The sequence below is a fragment of the Bos javanicus genome, chromosome 25, assembly GCF_032452875.1.
Source record: "Bos javanicus breed banteng chromosome 25, ARS-OSU_banteng_1.0, whole genome shotgun sequence".
Taxonomy (NCBI): domain Eukaryota; kingdom Metazoa; phylum Chordata; class Mammalia; order Artiodactyla; family Bovidae; genus Bos; species Bos javanicus.
Genome location: NC_083892.1, coordinates 25,567,034 through 25,592,717, shown reverse-complemented (window position 1 = coordinate 25,592,717; position 25,684 = coordinate 25,567,034). Strand labels below are relative to the sequence as shown.

Sequence of the window (25,684 nt, the reverse complement as noted above, 5' to 3'; positions counted from 1 at the left end):
TGGGTCCTGGTAAAATGGAGTGGACATTAGTATCCTGTGGGTTTATTGTGAGATTTATATGAGGTAAGGCACTGAGCCCGGGGCCTAGCATGTAGCACACGGTAAAGATAAGCTGCGATTTCATGGAAGAGCTTACATTTAAAGACAGGAGTAACCTCAAGAGAAACCAGGTGTGGTCATAAAGAGACGTTAAGACAGCCCTGTTAATAAGAGGACAAACAAGTAGGCAGTCTGCACTCTTGACTGGGCGGCCAGATGCCAGAGGGGTCTTTTTTTGGTTCTCTTAGAGTGGGACTGGTTTTTGCAGTCCTCTTAGGGTCCTGAGAAGTTGAAGCTGGGCAGCCGCCAAGCCTGACTGAGGGGCAGATCCCCGCCTTCCCTGCACCGAGCTCCCATTACTACTTCTTCTTCGAGGGTCCCTCACAGGCTTTACGGCCGCATTTGTTGAGGTCCTCCCATCCCTTCTCGTGAACTCGGGCACCTAAAACGCCATTTGCTGAAAATAAAAGGGACAGAACGTCCAGGTCATTTCATGGTAACCAGCAAGTAGGTTAGATCAAAACCAGGGGGGTGTGGGTCCAGCCCAAAGTTGAGTCACCTGGTGCTTTGATTGGCACGGTGGCTGTCATTGGGAACACACTAGGGGAGTGAGGGCCCAAGCCTACTGACTTGCATGTCAGATTTTTCTTTGTTGCTCTTCGCTTAAAAGCAGACATGACTGAGAATTTTAAATGAATCTGAAAAGCCAGATTAATGTTAATAAGAAAAGCAGTATACAGTAGTAGGAGATTTTAGAAAGTAATTTTGTCCATTTTCTTTCTGAATTTTGAGGGACAGGTATTATCACTTTATCTGAGTAAACTGTGGCCCAGAGGGCGAGTGCTTTGCCTCAGACCACGCAGTTCGTGAGAGGCCGCACTTGGACTTTTACCAGTTTCTTGAGCCCAAATGCTGAGCTCTCTCCAGCCACGAGCTTCTACTTCAAGCTCTTTTTCCTCTTCTTCCCACACTAGGCCTGTTTCCTCTGATAGTAGAAATAGAACATGTCTTTCTGTCTGAAGTCTTTATTTTTTTAATTTAAACTTAAGCCATGTATTGTATCCATCAGTCATTTTGGCTTCACAGGGAGGTGACTGTTGAGAGATTCTGGATGGTTATTTTATAGGTCCTTATGTATATACATCTTTCTGCATTGCTTAAGTTTGCAGGCTCAGTAGTGAAATGCACTTGGCTCTTTTGTCTTCATTTAGAATAAAGTGTGAGAGAAGCCTCCTCGTTATGGCTACATGATCTTAATAGCCACTGCCATCAGTAGCGTTCTTACTTGTCAGTTACATAATATTAGTATCAAGACTGCTAAACATAGAAATATTAAAAGACACATTTAGAAGTTCATTTTTAGTGTAGAGCAACACTAAAGAATGCTTTTGAATGTAAGTGAAGAGTATCAAGTCACAAGCTGTATGATTTCACTTCTATGAGGTACTTAGAGTTGTCAGAATGGTAGAGACAGAAAGTCAGTGGTTGCCAGGGGTGGAGGGGTTGTGGAGAGTTACTATTTAACGGATACAGAGTTTCAGTTTTCTAAGATGGAAAGAGTCATGGAGGTAGATGATGGGGGTAGTTGTGTGTTATGAATATATTTAACATCAGTAAACTGTACACATATTGTATGAATGTAAAACAATTTAAAGAATTAAACACTGGGCACTCGTTGGTGTATTACTTACTGATGGTGACTTTTTTGATGCCTACTTATCACCATCACCATACCCTACTTTCTAGAACTTCAGATTGAGGACCCTTGACTCTTTTACTCTTTTACTTAGTTCTTGGCTTACTGGAAATACCTCTTTCTGACTGCTGCCCAACCCTGAATAACTTGTGACTCAAGCTCATGGTTTTTTATAATAAAATCCTGCTTTCTGCCCCTATCAGAGAGGAATATTTTTCAGAATATGGACCCCATGCATCAGAGTCCCACGGATGCTCTTCAGAGGTGCACATTTTCAGACCCCCTCAGAGCTGCAGTGTGCGTCTGTGGGGCAGCACCAGCAAGTTGTATTATAACTAGTTCCCCAGTTGACTTCTTTGCTCAGTGAAGTTTGAGACCCTCTGTGCTGTTGGATTGAGGGAGCAAAACACACGCCATCTTCCCTGGAGTGCCCCTCAGACCTGAGTCCAGGGTTCCTTACAGAGCAGGCACGGAGAGAACTTAGCCAAGTCTCTAGGGCTCTTTTTTTTTTTTTTTTTAATGTTTACTCAGAAAGGAGTGTCTCTAATGGAAGAGCAGTCTCCCGTTTCCCAGCAGAGCTGGTCGTATTTAATGTTCATTTATATGTAGTGAGCCCTTGGGCAACCAGTGGGCTCAATAACTTGCTTCTTAAAGAATTGTGCTGAAAGTTAAAAATAGCTTAATCTGTGTTCGAAACTTTCATGTCCCCCCCTTCCCAACCCCATCACAGTGTTTTATCATGAACATTTCATATCTTCAGAAAGTTAAAAAATTGTGTAGGTAATACCCATCACCTAGATTCTACAGTTAAATTTTGCTGTATTTTCTTTATCATATGTCTATCTACCTGAAACATTTGTTTTTCCATTTTTTAAAATTGTGATAAACTACATATACAATATCAATTTCCATTCTGATCATATTGGATATATTATATTATGTTCTCTGTTGGATATTTATATTTTCAAAAAGTTTGAAACTGTAGGTAGTGCTTTAGACTGTGTCTTAGTATATAAATCTTTATGCATATCTCACATTACATCTTTGGGATAAAATTGAAAACCTGGTCTTGATTTCTTTTTTGATTGGAAAAAAGTGTGTCCTCAAGACCTTTGTTGATACCTCGTCCATTTTGTCTGCTTTAGTTCACAAACTGAGTGTGGCCTCATTTGTACAATTCTTCTTTGCCAACAGATTGGTCAAAGTCACTTTGTATGGATCTCAGATAAAATTGTACAACATTGAGACTGCTGTGCCATCAGTATTGAAGCCTGATCTCATTGATGTGTAAGTATAGTTAGATGTTTGTGTATTCTCAGAAAGACTTGTTCTCTGCCCCCAAATGGCTTTATAGATAAAAAGAGACTGTAGTGGCTGTTGTGAAAAGATGAAAAACTCCCGTCTCCAAACCTCAAAAGAGAGAAGGCTTGTTATATCTGGGGACTGGGGTGGCTGGAGTGAGTGGAATTCATCAGGCAGATGAGAGCTGGGAGCAGAGGGTAAGTATAAGGAGTAGGCATTTCAGGAGGAAAGAATAGCGCATGCCAAGACACAGAAGTGGTGCAGAGTCACACAGGTAGGGGTGTGGGGAGCAGCTGGTGTGGTGGGAGGTGAAGCTGGATAGGCATTTAGGACTATTTCACTGTGAATGCCATGAGTTGTGTCCTGGAGACCAGTGACTGAAACTGCCCCTGGAGATTCTGACTATAGCAGGATGGTACAAGGCTTGGGTATTTGTGTATTAAACAAGAACCCTAAGTGACTTTGAAGCTGGGCACCCAGGGACCACACTGAGAAACATTATAGACAGTGGGAGGCCATTAGGAAAGTGACGTAGAGATGGGGTAAAGGAATGGGGACTGGAGATGGGGCCCTCTCCCAGAACTCACTGCCTGGAAGGCTTGCTCTCGGCTGGAGAGGCATGCTGCCAGATTCAGCCCCGTGCTAGCTTTTAAAAATAGTTTTATTGGAACACAGCCCTGCCCATTCATTTACGTATTACCTATGGTTGCTTTTGCACTGTAGTGGCAGAGTAGTTGAACAGTTCTGAGTGAGAGTGGATGGCCTACAAAAACAAACATTTATATTCTGACTCTTGTGCAGAAAAAGTCTCTGATCCCTGTTCTAGAGCATTCTGGAGCTTCAAATTAGATACATACAAAAAGAGTCTCATTTACTATGGTGGTTTAAAAAAGTTTTTTTCTTTTTTTTTAATATTGCTCTCCTTTTTGAGAAATTAGAGAAAGCTTCTTCCAAGAAAGAGGCCAATTTGTTCATAAACACGCCTTGCACACAATTTGGGGAAGTTTTAGCATTCTTTCCTTGAGGCTTAAGGAACTGTATAAATGTAAAAGATTGGCAGAAATTCTTAGACACCCCTTCACAGGACAGACTTCGATGCCTTTCTCCACACTTTTCGATCAGTGGATTCTAAAGATAAATAAGTGACAAAATAACTGTTTTGTCAATTTGAATACCAAAATCCCAAAACTTACAGTTTCTTACTGAAAGGTATTTAGTACCTGTTCTTAACCTAACTTTTTACTTTGGAAAAGCTCACATTTATAGAAAAGAGGGTAATAGAATGAACACCCATATACTATACTCTTAAGCTGGATTCAGCATTGATAAGTATTTTGCCACGTTTGTTGTGTGTGTGTGTGTTTTCTGTTTTTGCTCTCTCTGTATGCACATACGCATGTACATTCTCAGCGGCTCCGTTGTGTCTGTCTCTTTTGTGACTCCATGGGCTGTAGCCCGCCAGGCTCATCTGTCCATGCGATTTTTTCAGGCAAGAATACTGGAGTGGGTTGTCATTTCCTCCCCCAAGGGATCTTCCCAACCCAGGGATCTGATGTGTGTCTCCTGCACTGCAGATGGCTTATTTACTGCTGAGCCATCAGGGAAGCCCTACACATGTGCACACACATACGTGTTTTTTGTGTGAACTATTTGAAAATAAATTGCAGACAACACATCATTTTATCTTTATATCCTTCAGCGTTTATCTCCTAGGAACATTCTTCTGTATAACCATAATACATTATTAACACTCAAAAACTTTCATAGATGGAGTAATGTCATCTCCTGTTTTTAAGCATATCTATATGTATATTCTAGTTTGCCTAATTGTCCCAGGAATGTCCTTTATACGTATATATCTATAGATGTATATATTTTAGATCCAGGTTCTAACTAATGAATCTCATTATGTGTTTCTCTTATAGTCTAGACAAGTTAGTTCCCCAAATTGTGTGTTTGGGAGGGGTAGGGTGGGGAGAGAGACTTACTTTTTGGAGATTCACATCTAAATTTTTTTTTTTTTTTTAAGAAAAACTTAAAAAAAATCTTGATTTGTCTAGTTTTTGTCTGTATTAGATCAAGGTTAAACATTTTAGCAAGAATGTTATATGTGTGATGGTGTGTCCTTCTTGCATCATGTCTAGAAACCTTAGAGATTGGTTTGCCCTGGAATTATTGATACTGAGTTTGATTTTTAAATAGTGTCTGCTGTATCCTTGCTTTTCCACTGAAAGGTCCTAGAAGCAGTGACGCCGCAGAAGCAGTGCTCCCTTTAGTATTCAGGCTCTTGGTTTCTGAGATACATTCTCCACCAAAAGGAATCAGGGCTCCTTGGAGAAATGCTACAAGTCTGGGGCAGGCTGACACTGGAGAATCTGTTTGAGCCAATTGGGAAGGTTGGGAATGTATGAAAAGGACACGGGGGCCAGCTAGAAAGGGTGCTTCCTGGTCAACTTGACGATGTGATCATCAAGAAAGAGTAAGAATGATAAGGAATTACAATATATTGAATATACAGCATCCATATGATTAGAAAAGATCGGGGAAAGAAAGTTCTTTTTACAGAAGAATATAGCTAATGAAAAGAAAAATAATTAGAAAAATCCCTCGTTTGCAACCACCAAGTTTTAAGAATGATTTAGGCATGGCTTCTCAATGGGTATTTGTTGTGGAGGGTGCTACTTATTTATGGAGTCTCAAAGTATCACCCCACCCAAAAAATTACTTACTAATTTTTTCAGAAAAGGGAGAAATTACCCATTTATGTTTATTAGAAGGTCCGGTGTTTTGTAAGCTCTGGGACAACTGCCTCACTTTTTCAAAGATTTATTCTCTTTGGTGAATTGTGAGTTTTTATGATGTAAAAGAATACACAGAAGAACTGTACAGAAAAGATCTTCACGACCCAGATAATCACGATGGTGTGATCACTCACCTAGAGCCATACATCCTGGAATGTGAAGTCAAGTGGGCCTTAGGAAACATCACTACGAACAAAGCTAGTGGAGGTGATGGCATTCCAGTTGAGCTATTGCAAATCCTAAAAGATGATGCTGTGAAAGTGCTGCACTCAATATGCCAGCAAATTTGGAAAACTCAGCAGTGGTCACAGGACTGGAAAAGGTCAGTTTTCATTCCAATCCCAAAGAAAGGCAATGCCAAAGCATGCTTAAACTACCGCACCATTGCACTCATCTCACATGCTAGCAAAGTAATGCTCAACATTCTCCAAGCCAGGCTTCAACAGTACATGAACCATGAACTTCCAGATGTTCAAGCTGGTTTTAGAAAAGGCAGAGGAACCAGAGATCAAATTGCCAACATCTGTTGGATCATGGAAAAAGCAAGAGAGTTCCAGAAAAACATCTATTTCTGCTTTATTGACTATGCCAATGCCTTTGACTGTATGGATGACAATAAACTGTGAAAAATTCTGAAAGAGATGGGAATACCAGACCACCTGATCTGCCTCTTGAGAAATCTGTATTCAGTTCAGGAAGCAACAGTTAGAAGTGGACATGGAACAACAGACTGGTTCCAAATAGGAAAAGGAGTATATCAAGGCTGTATATTGTCACCCTGTTTATTGAACTTACATGCAGAGTACATCATGCGAAATGTTGGGCTGGAAGAAGCACAAGCTGGAATCAAGATTGCTGGGAGAAATATCAATAACCTCAGATATGCAGATGACACCACCCTTATGGCAGAAAGTGAAGAAGAACTAAAGAGCCTCTTGATCAAAGTGAAAGAGGAGAGTGAAAAAGTTGGCTTAAAGCTCAAGATTCAGAAAACGAAGATCATGGCATCCGGTCCCATCACTTCATGGCAAATAGATGGGGAAACAGTGTCAGACTTTATTCTTTTGGGCTCCAAAATCACTGCAGATGGTGACTGCAGTCATGAAATTAAGACGCTTGCTCCTTGGCAGGAAAGTTACGACCAACCTAGACAGCATATTAAAAAGCAGAGACATTTCTTTGCCAACAAAGGTCCTTCTAGTCAAGGCTATAGTTTTTCCAGTAGTCATATATGCACTGGAGAAGGCAATGGCACCCCACTCCAGTACTCTTGCCTGGAAAATCCCACAGACAGAGGAGCCTGGTAGGCTGCAGTCCATGGGGTCGCTGGGAGTCAGACATGACTGAGCGACTTCACTTTCATTTTCATGCATTGGAGAAGGAAATGGAAACCCACTCCAGTGTTCTTGCCTGGAGAATCCCAGGGACAGGGGAGCCTGGTGGGCTGCAGTCTATGGGGTCTCACAGAGTCAGACACGACTGAAGAGACTTAGCAGCATGTATGCACATGAGAGTTGGACTATAAAGAAAGCTGAGCACAGAAGAATTGATGCTTTTGAACTGTGGTGTTGGAGAAGACTCTTGAGAATCCCTAGGACTGCAAGGAGATCCAGTCAGTCCATCCAAAGGGAGATCAGTCCTGAGTGTTCATTGGAAGGACTGATGTTGAAGCCGAAACTCCAATACTTTGGCCACCTGATGCGAAGAGCTGACTCATTTGAAAAGACCCTGATGCTGGGAGGGATTGAGGGCAGGAGGAGAAGGGGACGACAGAGGATGAGATGGCTGGATGGCATCACCGACTTGATGGACATGAGTTTGAGTAAACTCTGGGAGTTGGTGATGGACAGGGAGGCCTGGCGTGCTGTAGTCCATGGGGTTGCAAAGAGTTGGATGAGACTGAGTGACTGAACTGAACTGATGATGTATATTTTGTCGTGCGTATGGTGCAGTACAACATCGGCAGAAACTACAGTCTTTGCTCCCTCAAGCCTCAGCCAGATACCATGTATGGTGTGATGGAAGCTTAAAGCTGAGAGTCTCTTATCAAAGCTTATATGTAAAGCTCTAATTCCTGGTAGTTTTCTACGTCCTGGTCTGTAGTTAGGGATATAAAATTTTTACTGTTTCCCAGTCTAACACATTATCACTTGAATTCTTGGATTCTGGTTTTATTATTTACCATTCTCTCACCTGACCCCATGTGTGTCACAGGAAGATTGAATGAGATCTGATAGACGTTTGCTAACTGCCTTCTGGGTTCCAGGCGGTGGTGGCAATATTTAGATGACAGGTTTTAACTTTAGGTCCTTAGGGCGCAAGAGAAGGTTTCTAGCCTGTCACGCGTGTTGTAGATTGGTAAATGCGATGGGTGGAATTCTTTCCTCCTATGAAAGTAGGTTTAGTGCTAATGTATTCTGACCTTAACCTTTAACTTCGCGTCTTCTCTCTGTTGGCAGGCACGCTCAGTCCCTGGCTGCCCTGCAGGCGTACTCTCACTGGCTAGCACAGTACTGCAGCGAGGCGCATCGGCAGAATACCCAGCAGTTCGTTTCGCTCATCTCCACCACCATGGATGCAATCACACCTCTCATCACCACCAAGGTCTTGAAACAGCAAAGGCTGCATCTCTTCTCTAACTCCCCATCTGTCCTCCTCTTCATATACCCATTTATAACGCCACATAATATGAGACCCAGTTCTTGCTGCCGTGATAGAAGCGTGCGCCATTTTATGTTCCTTTTCAGTTCTAGTCCATATAAATTCAAATATACCTGTTCGTTCAGTTCTCTAAGTCTCCCATGAATACATGCTCATTGTCTAAAAGTAAAATACTATTCAAATGTATAGGCTAGAAAATTATGGTACTCTTTAATTCCTTCCTCCAAAACATCTTTCTTTCCAGGGTAAGCACTGTCAGCCGTTGGTTGTATAGCCTTCAGACTTTTCCCGGTTCTCATATACATAAGTAAACGTTGGTAGACAGCTGGAGATACATTAATACCTTCTTTTGTGTAACAGTGTGCCTTGGAGACCTTTACATGTGTCAAACAAGTGCAGTGTGTGAAACTGACCAGTGCTGTTCTGTAGTCGGGGTGTGTGATAACTCTTCTTTTGATGGAAATTAGATCCTTGTATGTACATCCTTGGAGGATAGGTTCCTAGAAGTGTAATTGCTGGGTCTAAGGTTCTATCCATGTAAAATTTGATAGATTCTAAGCTGTCCTAAGGAAACCACCAAGTTATATTACTAAAGCAGACAGATACTTCTTTTCCTTTTTTCTTCTTTTTCTGGTAGTTTTACTCATACATGGCATTCTGTACCACTGTTAACAGAACAATGTGTTGTTTTCTGGAAATTTTTGTGGTGTTCATAATTGTACTTTGTAAATGAGGTACGATAATCCTGTGAGGGGGTTGTTTCAGAATTCACCTATCCATCGCTGATCTTTTAAATTGTGTCCATTTGTTAACAGTTCATTACAGATAGTTTTGAAATGTGTGTACTCATGACTGTAGCTTTATCCTTTTAGGTAATTTGCTTAGAATAAGTGGGATTATAGGGTTCAAAGATTAGGGATATTTTGTGGTTTTAGCAAATTATGTAATTTTTCTAAATTATTCTGCATACCACTGGCTCTTTGGTGTGCTGCTGGATTGCAGTCTTACTAGCATCTGGTCCTATTTTCAAGGCATCTTCGCTTTTGCTAGATTACTTGAAAGGGATGGAATGGTACTTAAACCAAGGGTTTGATTAGCCTGTTGAAGTGAAGGAAGTAGGCAAGCCTCGTGTGATTGATGAACTGCAGAATGGGGGGTTAAGAGAGAGCTCTGCTTGACTAGAGTAAGAAGAGTCAGATGAACAATCCCCAGTTGTGTGAATGATATGCCAAGGAGTTTGCCATGTGGTTTAAATGCTGACGGGGAGCCACTGTAGATTCATGAGCTGAGAAGTGACTGAGTTCAAAGATACTAGTGGCTGAGAACTAGAAAATTAGAGACGACGGTCTTGGCTTGAGGGCAGCAGCTATGGATGTGGCAGGGAAGAGGAAACCTTGTTACTGGGCGTCATTATAGGAAAACTTCTTTGAGACAGAGTCTAGTTGATGTAATTTGGCATCAAGCCCCGTATTCAGCTCATGGCTGCCTCCTCAAGTTCTAATACCAGTCTCATAGAAGATGTTGTGAGCTGACATGTCTTCTTCCCTCCCCAGGTCCAAGACAAGTTGCTGCTATCTGCGTGCCACTTACTGGTCTCACTGGCCACCACTGTGCGACCTGTCTTCCTGATCAGCATCCCTGCAGTGCAGAAAGTATTCAACAGGATCACTGACGCCTCTGCCCAGCGACTTGTCGATAAGGTGAGGCCTCAGGGCTCCTCTGGGGTCCCCAGAGCCCTGTGGCTCAGGCTCAGAGAGGCTGAGGAAGAAGAATCTAACCTTTCATCTTGTACTTAGAGCTTACAGGCCCTGCCAGTATACGTGGATTTCTTAAATGTATGACACTGATGCAGCCTCAGTGCTCTCTTGTTAAGACCTTCCTTCTCAACACGGTCCTCGTGCTGATTCAGACATAAAAAGTTCCCCCCGACAGGCCTGGTGATTATGGTGCTTTGAGAGCTGGCAGTTTGGCTGGAGCTGGGAGAGTCCTCTTTGTATTCTTTGTGGTTTAAAACAGTCTGCTTTTATTGTTAAATGTTTGTTTTCTTAGGGTTGAGACACTCCAGACAAGTGTATTCTCCTACAGTCCTCTGGGAGGCTCAGGCTGGAAGTTTAAAGCAGTGAAATGGGGGCGGGGTCATAGGGGAGTCAAAGCAGTTACTTAAAAGTACCTGGACTGTGAATGTGTTGCTTCTGACTTGTCCCCAAGGGCACATTGAGCGTAAAAGACTCGACAGCAGTGTTCTGAGTAGCTTCTCGGCGGAGGGTATCCGGAGCGGGCAGCCGAGGGACAGGTTAGATTCAGCATCGGTGATTTCTCCCCCTCTTAACGCTTCAAGCAACGAATCAGAGGGGAAGTGCAGCAGTAAGAGTGATGATTGAGGTGGCCTTCAGATGTGCTGGGCCCAGATGTGGTGGTGTTTCTTCAGTTTTTCTCTCCTTCCTGGATTGTTCAAGTTGGACCCAAGTTCCAGGCCCAGGTTTTAAGAAAGGAGCCCAAGGCCTGAGCTCAGCGTGTGTGGTCAGTGTCAAAGGTCACGTCAGGTACAGCTGCTCTGCTGTCCACGTTGGTCTTGAACTTCTGCTGGATGGATACCCTCGGGTCTCTTCCAGGCTCAGGTGTTGGTGTGCCGAGCCCTCTCGAACATCCTGCTGCTTCCGTGGCCAAACCTCCCAGAGAATGAGCAGCAGTGGCCCGTGCGCTCCATGAACCATGCCAGCCTCATCTCTGCGCTGTCCCGGGATTATCGCAATCTGAAGCCCAATGCTGTCACCCCACAGAGGAAAATGCCCCTGGATGACAGTAAGTGGCCGCAAGGCAGGGGCAGCCTGGGGAGATAGGTAGAGCTGGCATCATTCTTCCTTTGTAGCAGATGGGCTTTGCATCTGGGGCTCATGGGTAAATTTATCTGCCCACCGTCACCCAGCTGCTCAGCCACAGAGTTGACTCAGGTAGAACCGTGCTTATCTGTGGAATTCAGTGAACATGTCACGTGGACCTATTCCCTGAATGCAGGGTGCATGTCAACAATAAGAAATACATCCATTTGAAGACCCTCTTTGATGGTGACTTCTGTGGGTAAAAACCCTTCAGTGATTATTGATCCATCTTGGGTACTTGTGTAAACAGTCAAAGCAGTTGACTTCTCCACACTGGGAAACAGGAAACTTATCTTTTGACTGTTTTTAACCTTTCTCAAAATACAAATGTTTTAGAGGCTTTGAAAGAGCTTGGTATCTTCAAAAGTGATGGAGCTTGGTATTTTCAAGTTGAGTTGTTTATATTAAAGAAGGGAGAAAAAGAGAATTCAGTTGTTCAAGTAGAAGGCATCAGATTTCTCTGAACAATCTTCCTGAAATAACAAATATTACAGAAATAGTTTGAAAATTGTCTCTTTTCACAGTGAGAAAGTAATAGAACATTATTGGATGATGTCAACAAAAATGCTTTGTGACAGTAATATGTACTCAACGTTCTTTTTAAAGTACATTACTTTTACAATTAAGAATATTAACACAAGCTCATTATACAAAAACACTAGAATGATATACAGATGGAAAAGGGAATTCTTAAATCTCATCGTTTTTAGTATTTTGGAAAGTAACCCTTTTAACTATTTTGTCATTGTCAGCTTTGGTGATAGTCAATTCTTTTACCAGCAAAAGCAGGTTTATTCAGGAATAGCCAGAGGAATTGCAGTTCTCAGGTTATGAGGACCATGGCAGACCATAGGCAGATTCAAAGAGCTAGGAAGGGGCACTTGCTTTTTTAGGGCAAAGGGAGGGGTTGAGAGGGTCTGTAATAACCAGAGTCCACTGAAAGAAGCTGGGAGTCCAAAATATGAAGGCTTCTCATTGGTTGGGCTGTTAACAGTCTCTGATTAGCTGGATTGTCTTCAGGAAGAAGAGTAGTTTTCTTCTTCCTGCTGGATGAAGTGGGTAACACCTACCTGTTGGGAGTAATTGACAAGCATGGAGGGGCATAATAGCTCCCCCTGCAGGCTTGTCTTGACTCTCGTTGTCAGTTCAGTTCAGTCATGCTCAGTCGTGTCCGACTCTGTGACCCCATGGACTGCAGCATGCCAGGCCTCCCTGTCCATCTCCAACTCCCGGAGTTTACCCAAACTCACGTCTGTTGAGTTGGTGATGCCATCCAACCATCTCATCCTCTGTTGTCCCCTTCTCCTGCCCTCAATCTTTCCCAGCATCAGGGTCTTTTCAAATGAGTCAGCTCTTCGCATCAGGTGGCCAAAGTATTGGAGTTTCAGCTTCAACATCAGTCCTTCCAATGAACACTCAGGACTGATCTCCCTTAGGATGGACTGGTTGGATCTCCTTGCAGTCCAAGGGACTCTCAAGAGTCTTCTCCAGCACCACAGTTCAAAAAGCATCAATTCTTTGGTGCTCAGCTTTCTTTATAGTCCAAATCTCATGTGCACACATGACCACTGGAAAAACTATAGCCTTGACTAGATGGACCTTTGTCGGCAAAGAAATGTCTTTGCTTTTTAATATGCTTTCTAGGTTGGTCATAGCTTTCCTGCCAAGGAGCAAACGTCTTTTAATTTCATGGCTGCAGTCACCATCTGCAGTGATTTTGGAGCCCCCCGAAATAAAGTCTGACACTGTTTCCACTGTTTCCCCATGTATTTACCCATCTATTTGCCATGAAGTGATGGGACTGGATGCCATGATCTTCGTTTTCTGAATGTTGAGCTTTAAGCCAACTTTTTCACTCTCCTCTTTCACTTTCATCAAGAGGCTTTTTAGTTCCTCTTCACTTTCTGCCATAAGGGTGGTGTCATCTGCATATCTGAGGTTATTGATATTTCTCCCGGCAGTCTTGATTCCAGCTTGTGCTTCTTCCAGTCCAGCGTTCCTCATGATGTACTTTGCATATAAGTTCAATAAGCAGGGTGACAATATACAGCCTTGACGATAACAGTAATTATATACATTTTCAGCCCCAAGAGACCAAGGTTTGAGCAGGCAGTTGATTAACACGGCGGCAGTAGGTGTGCTCAGCAGGTGCTTGTGTGGGTATCAGGCTGGAGTCATACTGGGAGGTGAAGGGGAGGGTTCGATCTGCGTGTGTCCATTCCCACCTGTGCCCTTACGACCCTCACATCCTCACTAGTCTGTTCACCATCTTAAAGTCTCAAGTCCAAGACACCAAACCCGAGGGACATTTCATCTTCTCTGTGGACATGTTTCATGTGATAAGAGGCAGAATAGAGGTAAAACACTGAACAGGCCGGCTGGCAGGCAGTTAGAGTCCTGACAGTCAAAAGGGAACAAAAGAGAAAGAAGATGCGGAGAGATCCAGACAGAGATTGAGAACGCAGTCAGGAGAGGCTTCTGTGTGACTGTCCTACAGAGAAAGACCTTTGCAGATTTCCTCCCCTTCTCGGTGTTCCCTCTTACTCTGCTTTTCTCCTCAGACAAGTCATAACCTGCTGCTCACTCTTGGTTTGCAGCCAAAGTGATCATCCACCAGACACTTAGTGTCTTAGAAGACATTGTGGAGAATATCTCTGGGGAATCCACCAAGTCCCGACAGATCTGCTATCAGTCGTTGCAGGAATCCGTTCAGGTCTCCCTGGCCCTCTTTCCAGCTTTCATCCATCAGTCAGGTAGGAGCTGGCTGCAGGCCCCGCTGCTGGGTGGTACTGACAGGGCCCAGAGTCCTGCCTAGCTCTGTAGGGTAGGCTGAGTCGGTCGGCTGCGCAGACTAGAGGCGAGGGCTGAGGGCGGTGATGTCATGAGGTGCTGAGTCACTTGGGAACACATCAGTGGATGGGGCGTTATTCCAGGGCCGACATAGAACTTTTTCTGGGAGTTCCACTTACTTATTACATGGCAAGGTGGGTTTTGCTGAGATGCTAACCCTCCCTGCACTCTGTCACCATCGCTCAGAGCAGCTCTCTCTGGGTCTCTGGGTGTGCTGGCCTGGCTCTCCTGAGCAGTGACCGTGGTCCTGTCAGTCTGTGAGAGAAATGTCAGGGCTTCTCAGTCAGCAGATCCTCACTAATTGCTCCCGAGTGTATGTGGTTGAAGCCAGAACATACTGTACAGATTTTTGAGATCTGGAAGTGCAGCCACACTAAATGTAACCAATATTTTTGGCAGTTAGTCCCTTTAATGGCCCAGGGGCATGCAGTCAGAAGTACACCATTATCCACTTTCAGCCACTTGACCCTGGACCCAACTGCAGAGAAAAGTGGCTGAAGCCTTCAGGTGCTGACGCAGTTCAGTAGAGCATCCGCGAGCATGAGATGACCCAGCCACAGTGAGCGCTCTGCACAGCGCTGGATGCTGGGCAGTGAGGGTGGCTTCAAGATGCCCTTCCTTTCCTACCATGAGCCGTTGGGTGGAGTTGTCTATATTAGGGCTGTTTTCTCAGCATGTCCTCAATCATTTTCCACTTTCTATCATTGGCTCTGATGGTCCTGGCTAAGTTTTTTCCAGCAGGAAGCCTTAGAGCGAGAGAGGATAGTGCAGATTGCGGGAGGAAGTGCGTCTAGCCAGGGGCTGCTCTTGATGTGCCTCTGATCACTCGCTTTGTCCCTTTATTTAGATGTGACTGATGAGATGCTGAGCTTCTTCCTTACTCTGTTTCGAGGCCTTAGAGTCCAGATGGGTGTGCCTTTCACTGAGCAGATCATACAGACTTTCCTCAATATGTTTACCAGGTAACTGCTGACCTGCTCGCTATCTGTGGTTTTTAGGCTCCACATGAGAAGTGGTGTGACCTGGCCACTAAGCATGGGCCTTTTTGCTCCCTTTCTTCTGTTGCCACGTGCTGCTCCCAGAGAACCATTTCCTTGGCTATGGTGTGCTTTCTCTTGTCTTCAGAGAACAGTTGGCTGAGAGCATCCTCCACGAAGGCAGTACTGGCTGCCGGGTGGTCGAGAAGTTCCTGAAGATCCTGCAGGTGGTGGTCCAGGAGCCCGGCCAGGTGTTCAAGCCCTTTCTCCCTAGCATCATCGCCCTGTGCATGGAGCAGGTGTATCCCATCATTGCCGAGGTACGAGGGGCTGGGTGGTCTCCCGTGCTGCCTGTGACTGGGGAAGGAATGAGATATTGAGGAAAAGTGTTGTGTTTTAAAGCGAATTTATTAGGTATTTTATTTTTCTCATAAGATGATATTTCTGAGAATGCTACTAGCTTGGTACACTGGTTGATTTAATTAGAACTAATCTAGTCTAAGCATAGCAGGTTCATTGTCACAAGGTGGCTTGGTTGGTAAGATCAGCCTCCCATGGGAAACGGTCTATAACTTGAGGTGAATATGTGGTTTTCTCCAGCAGATGTAACAAACATTATAATGACAAAATTTTGTAATACTTTCCTATTAAGAACTTTCGTAATCTCAAGCATACAAAACAAGTTCCTAGAGCCATTCAAGGTTTTCATCATTAGAAAGCTCCTTGTCCTTCTTAGAAAACAGCCATCAGCATGACCGAATTCAGAATCAGTATATTTTTACTAAAGTTTTCTATGATAGTTTCATAAACAAGGGCTGTCCTTTCTAACTGCCCAAGCTCAGGCATAAGTCACTCCAGTTGCTTTGTGTCCTTAAACACATCTTGGCCCTCTGAGTGTTCTGTCATGGAAGCTGGTGCCCCCTGGTCTTGATTTCAGTCAAGGCTGGATTAAATAGATCTGGGCCTTATAATGTTGACTTCTGCCAAGACACATGGAATAATGTGACCTGTCATGATCTTCCACGACTTGGAGATTTTTGGGTAAATTAGAAAATTATTGCTGAGCCTGCCTCCCTCTCCTCCTCCTCCTCCTGCTGGTGAAAGAGGAGACAGACTCAGAGAGCAGGTAGCACCAGAAGCTGCCTCCACCGTGAGGTGCCACCTCCACCTGGAGGCCCTCTCATGCTGCTTTCGGTGGTTTCTAAGTGCTTTTTAAACTCCTTTTCTATAGAGGGTAGAACCTCTGTTAAGCCTTCTCATCTGTCTCTATCCTCAGAGGTTGCATAAGACCAGTAGGTGAGCCCGGACACTTTTTAAAAAAAATTCTGGCAAAGGAACATGACAGATCAGATCAACTGCTTTCTAAACAGGAAATCCATAGTCCTAATTGTTTTTCCACTTAGGAACCTTTTTTCCTAGCTTGAAAAGCTGTGAGTGCTTCCATCAGAAAAAGGGCCCCTTGGCACTGACCCAGGCATTGTGTGTCTCAGCTGTGGCCCTGTCTTGGCCTAAGTGCTGCTCGTTTGAACTGCAGGCCTGTGGGGGGCTAAATGGGATGAGAGCGAACTCCTCGTTTGAACTGCTGGCCCACAGTGGGCTGGACAGGATGAGAGCCACGTGGAAGGGGGCATGCTGCTGACTGTCAGCAGGCATCTCTCAGACCTCTTCCCTGCGCTGGGACCAGGCTGTGGGTGGCTCCTGAGCTTCGGGAAGGAAAGGTGCGAGGGTCTGTGTGTGTCTCCACAGCGCCCCTCCCCTGATGTGAAGGCAGAGCTGTTTGAGCTCCTTTTCCGGACGCTCCATCACAACTGGAGGTACTTCTTCAAGTCCACCATCCTGGCCAGTGTGCAGAGGGGCATGGCTGAGGAGCAGATGGAGAACCAACCGCAGTTCAGTGCCATCATGCAGGTAACCTGGAGAGCTGGTGAGGCTGAGTGGAATCCACGGACAGGCAGGCCCCATTCTGGACGCCAGTGCGTCTATTGGCCGACTGTCCTTCACTTTGCTTCTCCGGCTCACGGTCCCACTTCCTCTAATGTGGCTGCTGCAGTGGGTGCCACAGAGTGGTATTTTGAAGCCTCGTGGTCTTGGATCTGAAGCTCAACTCTTGCTCTATACCTGTGATGTTAGTTAACTTCCTGGAGCCTTGGTCTCTCCATGAAGTAGGGGTAACAGTGCCTGATTCATGGCTTTGTTGTGGGTCACATGAGAGCATACATTGTGTTCCTGGCCCCTGGAGTGCTGGGTCCACATGAGCTCCCTCTCCCTTGCGGTGGAGTTAGCCCATGTGTAGGCAGCCCCCTGCGTCGGGTACACCTGGGCCTCCTCACCCGCAGCACTGTGGTAGTTGATCTGCGTTTTTCAAAGATGATTCTGGCTTGTGTGACTTGGGAGAAGCCCTGCCCCGGGAGTCAGTCTCCCTTTCCGATTAGGTGTGATGGTCGTGAGCCCTGGGGGCCGAGCACACAGAGGGTGGCCAGCTGCTCCCTGACTGCTTTCAGGCACGCTCCTTGTTCTGCACCCAGCTGTACAACTTTTTTATTCTAAGTCTCGGTCAAAGTAGAGGGTTATTTTTATTTCCTGGTTTTTCAGTGCTAGTTTTTCCTCACAGAGAAGCCAAAGGGGTTTCTACTGTTCTTCACTTTAGCTCCCCTCCAACACACACATGCGTGAGACACACTCCTGGTGTGGAAGAGCAATTGTTGCACCCCTGGTCTCGGCAGTTATTTTGCTGTTCTTCCATCTCCGACACCCCGTGGCCGGCCTGGGTTTGGAATATTCAGGTGCCTTCTCCCCTCCCCTCCTACCTCCTTCTTCAACTCCGTGCTTGCTTTCAAGATGCGTTTGGTAGACAGATGGCTAGTCCTCCACTCAGGACTGGTAACAGCCACTTTGGGAAACAGCTTCACAGTTTGGCAGTTTCTTACAAAGTTAAACATGTAGTTACTCCATGATCTAGCGATCTCACCTCTAAATTTTTTACCTAAGGTAAATGAAGACATGTATTCCCACAGACTATACAGAGATGTTATAGCAGCTTTTTTCCTAATTGCCAAAAGCTGGAAACAATCCAAATATCCATCAGGCGGTGACTAGACAGACTGTTGACACCTGCGCCTCAGCAGTGAAAAGGCACTGTTCTCATTGCCGCAGCAGTGCCGTGGCCTCCCAGTACGAAGAAACCAGCTCCAAAGGGCTGCTTTGGAAACACTGCTGATTCCATCCCACCATATGACACATGTTTTGGAAAAAGCAAATCTAGAGGAACAGGGTGAGCAGTGGTTGCCTAGGGGTAGAGGGAGAGGAAAGCCATGAAATTAAAAGACACTTGCTCCTTGGAAGGAAAGCTGTGACAAATCTAGACAATGTATTAAGAGACATTAAGAGACATCACTCTGCTGACAAAGGTCCGTATAATCAAAGCCATGTTTTCCAGTAGTCATGTGTGGATGTGAGAGTTAAACCATAAAGAAGGCTGAGAGCCAAAGAATTCATGCTTTTGAATTGTAGTCATGGAGAAGACTCTTGAGAGTCCCTTGGACTGTAAGGAGATCAAACCAGCCAATCCTAAAGGAAATCAGTACTGAATATTCATTGGAAGGACTGATGCTGAAGCTGAAGTTCCCAATACTTTGGCCACCTGACCTGAAGAGTCGACACGTTGGAAAAGACCTTGTTGCTGGGAAAGATTGAAGGCGGGAGGAGAAGGGGGCAGCAGAGGAAATGATGGTTAGATGGTATCGCTGACTCAACAGACATGAATTTGTGCATACTCTGAGAGGTTGTGGAGGACAGGGAAGCCTGGCATGCTGCAGTCCATGCGGTCGCAAAGAGTCAGACACGACTGAGTGAACAACAGCGATAGCAAGGGGGCGAGGACTGGCCACAGCGGGGGCGTGAGGGGCTTTCTGAGGCGAGGGAATCTTTGTTATCGATGATCGTGGTGGCTAGATGCCTCTGTGTGCTGCTTAGAACCGCACGATGGTGACCATCAAGGGGTGAATTTTACTGTTACACTTCAGTAAACACGATTAAAAAATAAAACCATTGGATGTCGTGAAGGTTTCATCACGGCGCAAGGATTATAAGACCCCCTTCTTATAGTTTAGGAGCCCAGGGACAGAATGATGAAGCTGTCAGCTGGCCTGTTGTGGGGTGTGTCCTGCCCACCAATGGGTTTGCGTTTCATTGGCCTACCCTGCTCCTCCTCAGTCAGACTTTTTAAATAATTTTTGTTTATTGTCATCTTTGGCTGTGCTGGGTCTTCACTGCTGTGTGAGGGCTTCTCTCTAGCTCTCTAGTGGCGAGCGGGGACTACTCTCTAGTTGCGGTACACAGGCTGCTTCTCGCCGTGGCTTCTTACTGCGGAGCACAGGCTCTAGGGCGTGCGGGCTTCAGTAGTTGTGTTTCCCAGGCTCTAGGGTACAGGCTCAGTAGTTGTGGCCCGTGATGGGCTCAGTCACTCCGTGGCCTATGATCAGGGATGGAACCTATGTCTCCTGCATTGGCAGATGGATTCATTACCACTGAACCCCCAGGAAAGCCCCCTCCTCAGTCACTTCCTGTTGGAGCAGGGCTCTTTGTACTTGGAGTGGGGAGGGTGAACGAGTAACGGAATTCCACAGCCCAGATCCTGCAAAGCAGTTTAAAGATGAGCTATTGCTTAACCCCAAGGCAGAGGCAGCCGGTTGTGTAGGAGCTTCAAGGATTTGTGGTTTATAAGACCCGGGATGCCATGAAGAGGATGGCTTACGGGTGAGTGGTTGGCATGAGCTGGTGGTGGGCAGCCTTTGGTATCTGCTGCGATGGCTGAGGTATTTGCCTTGAGGTGTTAGCTTCTCCCTCCAAAGACAGACCCTGTGAAGGGGGTTAGAGGTTTATTACAAAAGGGTCAAGATGCAACCAATAAGTGAGGCCCAGTGGGGAGTTCTTGGGAGCCCAGACTGCACAGGAGCATTCCAAAGATGTGGCCAGACGGGCCAGGAGAGCGAGGCAGTAGGCGCCCTCACCCTGTGTTGACACAGGGAGCCGCTAGCGAGTGTCAGGTCTCTGGGTGTAGGGAGGTGCCCTGGAAGGGCTGGATCTAAGGGTGTGTAAAGGTCGCTAATAAAATGGTGGTCTTACTTCTAGGCTTTTGGACAGTCCTTTCTCCAGCCCGATATCCACCTATTTAAACAAAACCTCTTTTACTTGGAGACTCTCAACACCAAGCAGAAGCTGTACCACAAGGTGAGTGCCCCACCAGCTCTCAGATAAAGGCTTCATCGTCGGGGGTGTCATGGGCCCAGGCCTGGACGCCCCCCCACCCCGCCCGGTCAGTGGCTGTGGAGCCTGCCGGCCTTCCGCTCACCCCGCTCGTCCGTCTGTCTGTCTGTAGAAGATCTTCCGGAGCGCCATGCTTTTCCAGTTCGTGAACGTGCTGCTCCAGGTCCTGGTGTGCAGGTCCCACGACCTCCTGCAGGAGGACATTGGCATCGCCATCTACAACATGGCCTCCGTGGACTTCGATGGCTTCTTCACGGCCTTCCTCCCGGAGTTCCTCACCAGCTGCGACGGTGTGGATGCCAACCAGAAAAACGTGCTGGGGCGCAATTTCAAGATGGATCGGGTGAGGACAGGGAGGCCCGGCTGAAGGGAGGAGGGCAGGCGTGGGCGCTCAGGCCCGGCGCCCGTTCCCAGAGGCGGAGCAGGCTGCCCTGGGCGTGCTCCGCTGTAGCTCATGCAGCTTCTGGGGGACTTGGTGCTGTGACCGGACTGAGGGGCATGCGCTGTCCCTCGGGGTGGCCTCTGTGGCGAGTATATTCTTTGTCTCCGCTGCTCAGCCCCCAGTCCCTGTTCTGGCCCCAGCCATCCACCTGGTTTGTCTCAGCTTCTTTGCACCCTGTCGACCCCACCTCTGAGTAGGGCCCAGCTCGTTTCCTCTGGGTTGTGAGCTGGCACAGCCCGGACTTGTGACAGACCGAGAAGATTGGTGCTTGGGAGGGAGCCCAGGGTTAGAGGTGGGGCCTTGGGCTCCTCTCAGACGCCAGGCACAGCGGGGCTGACCTGCTGCTGGGGCCTGGGAGGAGCCTCCTGGCGTTCACACTCTTCCCCACGCTGTTTCCCCGGAGGCAGTCAGGTGGGCCGGGCAGCCCCTCAGGTGGGAGGGGTGGTGAGGTCTCTGGAGTGTGGGAAGCCATCCTGGTGTGTCTGGGTCCCATGGTGCCAGCCTCTTCTGCCCTGGGGGCTCCTTGCTGGGCCCTCACCTGCCCTCCTCCTTCCTGTTTCCCCTGTCAAGTCTTCGCTGCTCGCCTGCCAGGAGCTCTTCCAGGACCTTTATGTGTTCAATAATTTTTTGTCTTCCGCCTCCTCACACTTGACGCAGTGACGCCTGCTCCTTCTCCTGTGTCCTCAGCTGTTGCTGACCTGACCCTGTCCCCCTTCCTCTTCAGGGTCACGTGTTGCTCTTGCAGGGGGAAACTCCACATGCTCCTTGCTCGTCTCCTCTGTGATACGTGGCAGGATCATTCTTTGTTAGACTTAGCTCCTGTTTTCCCTTGTCTTGGAGTCTTTCTCTCCCTGGGATTGATCTTGTTTTCTCCTGAGCTTCTTGAAGTTCGCTTCAGCTAGTTGGGTATTTCTGTCATCCTTGTCTTGGAGGCCCTAATGTTCAGTGATTGGTTTCTAATGGTGTCATTGTTGGGTCAGCTTCTGGATTTAAGACAGTGGCTTTCAAATCTCAGTATGCATCAAGCACCTGGGGTGCTTTTGCAGCAGTACTCCTGTGTTTCACTCAAGAAATTTGAACTTGGCATTCAGGAGCCATTGATTTTAAAAACATCCCTGGGTTTGTTTTCACGAGGATGAAATAAGTAGTCAGTGCCTCCATTCATTCATCCACCATGTAGTTGAAGCTGGCTGCGTCTCAGGCCCTGTGCCAGGGTTTCTGGAAGCGCCACTCACCCTGCCTCCAGGCATCTTGCTGGGAAGACAGGCAACAGCGCCCTCTGTGGACCTCGCTGAGCCAAGCACTTTATGTGCTTGGCTTTAAAAAAAATTTTTATTTTATTTATTTATTTTTGGCTGGGCTGGGTCTGTGTTGCTGCTTGGGATTCTCTAGTTTTAGAGAGTGGCAGCTGCTCTCCAGCTGTGGTGCACAGGCTTCTCGCCGTGGTGGCTCCTCTTGTTCTGGAGCACCGACTGAGACGCACAGGCTTCAGTAAGCGTGGCTCACTGGCTGGAGAGCCCAGGTCAGTAGTTGTGGTACATGGGCTTAGTTGCTCCACTGCATGTGGGATCTTCCCGGATCAGGGAATTCTGCATTGACAGGTGGATTCTTTCCCACTGAGCCACTAGCTCAGTGGATCTGGTGGAGCTCAGCTCCACTGGCTGCTTTACGCCTTCCACAGCCTTCTGTGAAGGGTGGGTCCTATTGCCAACCCTGCTTCACAGAGGAGCCCAGGCTCAGACAAGCCAGCAGTACAGAACTTGGGCTTGGTAGATTCAAGAAGCAGGATCCAGAGCTAGGGGTTCTGGCTCCGGAACCTGTGCCCTGTCCACGGGCAGGGAGAGCCACGGGCCTCTGAGAGCTCGGAGCAGAGGCGATGACCTCCCCCCTTGAGGCCAGGAAATAGGTCGTATCTGAGTGGCCTTTTTGGAAGAGGCAGGCTTTGAGAGGAGCGAGGGTAGCCAGCTGGCCTTGCAGGTGTGGACAAGCACTGTAGATGTTCCTCTGTGTGTGGACCTGCAATCCGGCGTTACTGATCCAAGCCCAAAATGAAGAAGATGACCTCCGGTGGTCCCGTCGAGGTCCATGGCTGACTTGGGGCATCCCGTGAGAGGCTTTCTCTGTTTGCACTCTGTGGCCATCAGGCTAGGTGTCGGGTGGCATGTAGGCCACTTCGCGTGTGTGACTCTTGATTGGCAGGGCCTGCCTGGAGCCCTGGTTGGAGACAGTTCTGCAGAGGGGCCTGGCCGGCCATGGTGAAGGGGAGCCATGGCAGTGACTCCAGTCTGGATCCCCTCCCTTCCTGACTGTGTCACCCGGGGCAGGTTCCCTAACCTCTCTGTGCTTCACTTTCTTCCTCCTTCCAGTGATGGTGCTAACAATCTGTGTCGCAGGCTGGCCGTGAGGATTAAATGAGTTCGTCTCCAAATTGCTTGGGGACAGGGCCTGGCATGTGGTGGGCACTAGGGCCGTGCCAGCCGTCGTTCTTTTTCTCCTGCTGTGCTTTTGCTCACGTGTGGGGCAAGAATGAGGACAGCTTCGAGTCTGGTAGCGTGTCCGCAGAGCTCCAGAACACCCCGTGGGAAGCAGTGGCTGGGAGGTGTGGGTGGTTTGGGTGTCGTGTGGGGCTGGGCTGCAGCTGTGCCCCTGCCTTCCAGGACCTGCCCTCCTTCACCCAGAATGTGCACAGGCTGGTGAACGACCTGCGCTACTACAGACTCTGCAACGACAGCCTGCCCCCTGGCACCGTGAAGCTCTAGGTGCGGCCTGCCCACCGCCCGAGGGACCCCGACTCCTGCCGCTGCCCCCGCACCACCTCCGCCTGCGGCCCCCGGTGTCTCCTGACCGGCCTCGGCCGCTCCTCCGATGCTCACAACTCCTCCACGCTCCTGTCTTGCTGCCCGCCCAGCAGAACCGGCTCTGGGGCGTCCCAGCTCTGGCTGAAGGGCGTGCATGGGGTGTTTGGAGCAGGCGGGGGTCGTGCTGCCAGGTACCAGGGCAGCGCCGGGACGCCCTTTGGGGTGGTCCGTGCAGCTCGTGCGTGTCAGTCACCAGGCAGCGATGCCAAGGACGGCTGCGACAGTGCCACCTTCCCGCCGTTCCCCCACCCGCGGCCCAGCCCGCTCTGGAGAGGCCTGAAGCTGGGACTGCGCTGGCACTTCCGTCAGCCTCTCCTCCCTCCCCCTAAATTGCCTTGAAGTCTCTGCTTTTTGTCAGAGATTTGCAGACTCATGGGGTTTTGTTTTTTTTTTTTTTTTTGATTGTTCTTGTTTTCTCATCATTCCATTGTGATACTAAGAAACTAAGAAGCTTAATGAAAAAATAAAATGCTTATGTTGTTGTTATATAAACGTTGGTTAGGGAGCTTCTTTTCCACTCAAAACTTTCTCAAGAGAAAAAAAAAAAAAAACACCACCACTTCCTCAGGGTCCAGCATCCAGGTGAAGGGTCAGGCCTGGCGGGGAGCGGGGCCACGAGGGCTGGGCCCTGCATCGGTGCCCTGGGAGAGCCCTTCCCAGCATTGGCTTCCATTCCACCCTCTTCTCGACAACGTCCTTAACCACGAGAAGACTCAGGGCCCCCGTTTCTCATGTTCAGGAAGGGCAGGGGACTTGGTTCCACTGGCGGTTTCCCTAGTGGAGCGAGGTCTGGCGTCCGGGTGGTGCCCACCCCATTGCTCATCGAGCCATGTCTACTCCTCCCCCTCCCAGGAAGTGGGCCCCTCAGGGTCCCAGGGTCTCACCCGAGAGTGGCAGGGTGGCGGGGGTCTCCTGATGGACTTTCTGAGAGTGGTGGCTGGAGAAGGGAAGGACGGTGCAGCCATTCATGTGAGGGGCGAGGAGTGGGTGGGACTCAGGCTCGCTGGTGTGTCAGAGAGCAGACACATGGGCAGAGAGGCACTTGTCCTGGGAGTTTCTGGGCTAATGGATCAGTGCAACTCCTGCTTCAGGTGAGACTGGGAGTGGACTGACAGCACTGGGTTGCTTCTCATGAGGATTACCACGCCTGGCAGGAAGAGGTGTGTTCACCCGAAAGTAAGGGTGGGGTAAGGGTCAGGGTCACGGTTGTCGATAGAACTGCAGAGGAAGGGAGCTGGCCGATGGCTTCTTCTTCCAGGGCCTTTCTTGATAAGAGTCACTTTGGTGGGAGTCGGGCCCTGGGCCGGGTTTGAGCTGTGTGTGTGTATGCACGTGCCTGTGCACACGGTCCCCTGTTCCTTGTCAGTCACAGCCTCCCAGCTGCAGCTAGCCCCACTTCTGAGTTCATAGAGGAGGGAATTGAACTTCAGTCACTCTCGTACAGAAGGGAATTAGCATCTAATTATTCTCACACTATAAATACTGCCTCACCTGTCTGCTCGGCAAGGCTGGGAGCACTGTCTGTGCCGGCGTTATGACAGGGCTTTGTGAACGCCTGGAGATGGAGGGGATGGGTTTGGTCCCCTGTGAGCTCCACTCATGAAACGCAAGGCAGGACCTGGGATGGTAGAAGAAGGGCCCTGAGGAGAAAGGGCAGAAAGGCAGCCTCCCCTCGGGGGAGGTGAGACAGAGCTCTGATCTGATGCCTCCTGACTGCAGTGTACCGCAAGGAAAGATCCCGCGTGCCACAACAAAGACCCATGCCACCGAATAAGTATTTAAAAAATTACTTCTGTGAATTTTCTTTCCTATATATGTGCAGAAATGAACAATTTTCTCATTTCTTTTCCTTTTTTTTTTTTTTAAATTGAGGTCCCATTGTTTTTGTAGTCTCCCTTTTATTTACTTAACATC

General features: G+C 47.7%; 1 protein-coding gene across 2 annotated transcripts in view; it reads left to right on the top strand.

Moving 5' to 3' along the window:
* XPO6 (exportin 6) overlaps positions 1–24,262 on the top strand; it is a 106,589-nt gene extending 82,327 nt beyond the window's left edge. For both annotated transcript variants that reach the window (XM_061401499.1, XM_061401498.1), the window contains exons 14-24: positions 2,930–3,022; positions 8,298–8,442; positions 10,053–10,199; positions 11,112–11,301; positions 13,976–14,131; positions 15,076–15,190; positions 15,354–15,525; positions 16,952–17,113; positions 20,336–20,434; positions 20,583–20,813; positions 23,570–24,262. In XM_061401499.1, coding sequence (XP_061257483.1) covers positions 2,930–3,022; positions 8,298–8,442; positions 10,053–10,199; positions 11,112–11,301; positions 13,976–14,131; positions 15,076–15,190; positions 15,354–15,525; positions 16,952–17,113; positions 20,336–20,434; positions 20,583–20,813; positions 23,570–23,671 — 1,612 coding nt within the window. In that variant the 3' untranslated portion in view covers positions 23,672–24,262. The remainder of the gene's footprint in view (positions 1–2,929; positions 3,023–8,297; positions 8,443–10,052; positions 10,200–11,111; positions 11,302–13,975; positions 14,132–15,075; positions 15,191–15,353; positions 15,526–16,951; positions 17,114–20,335; positions 20,435–20,582; positions 20,814–23,569) is intronic.
* The last annotated feature ends 1,422 nt before the right edge of the window (positions 24,263–25,684 follow it).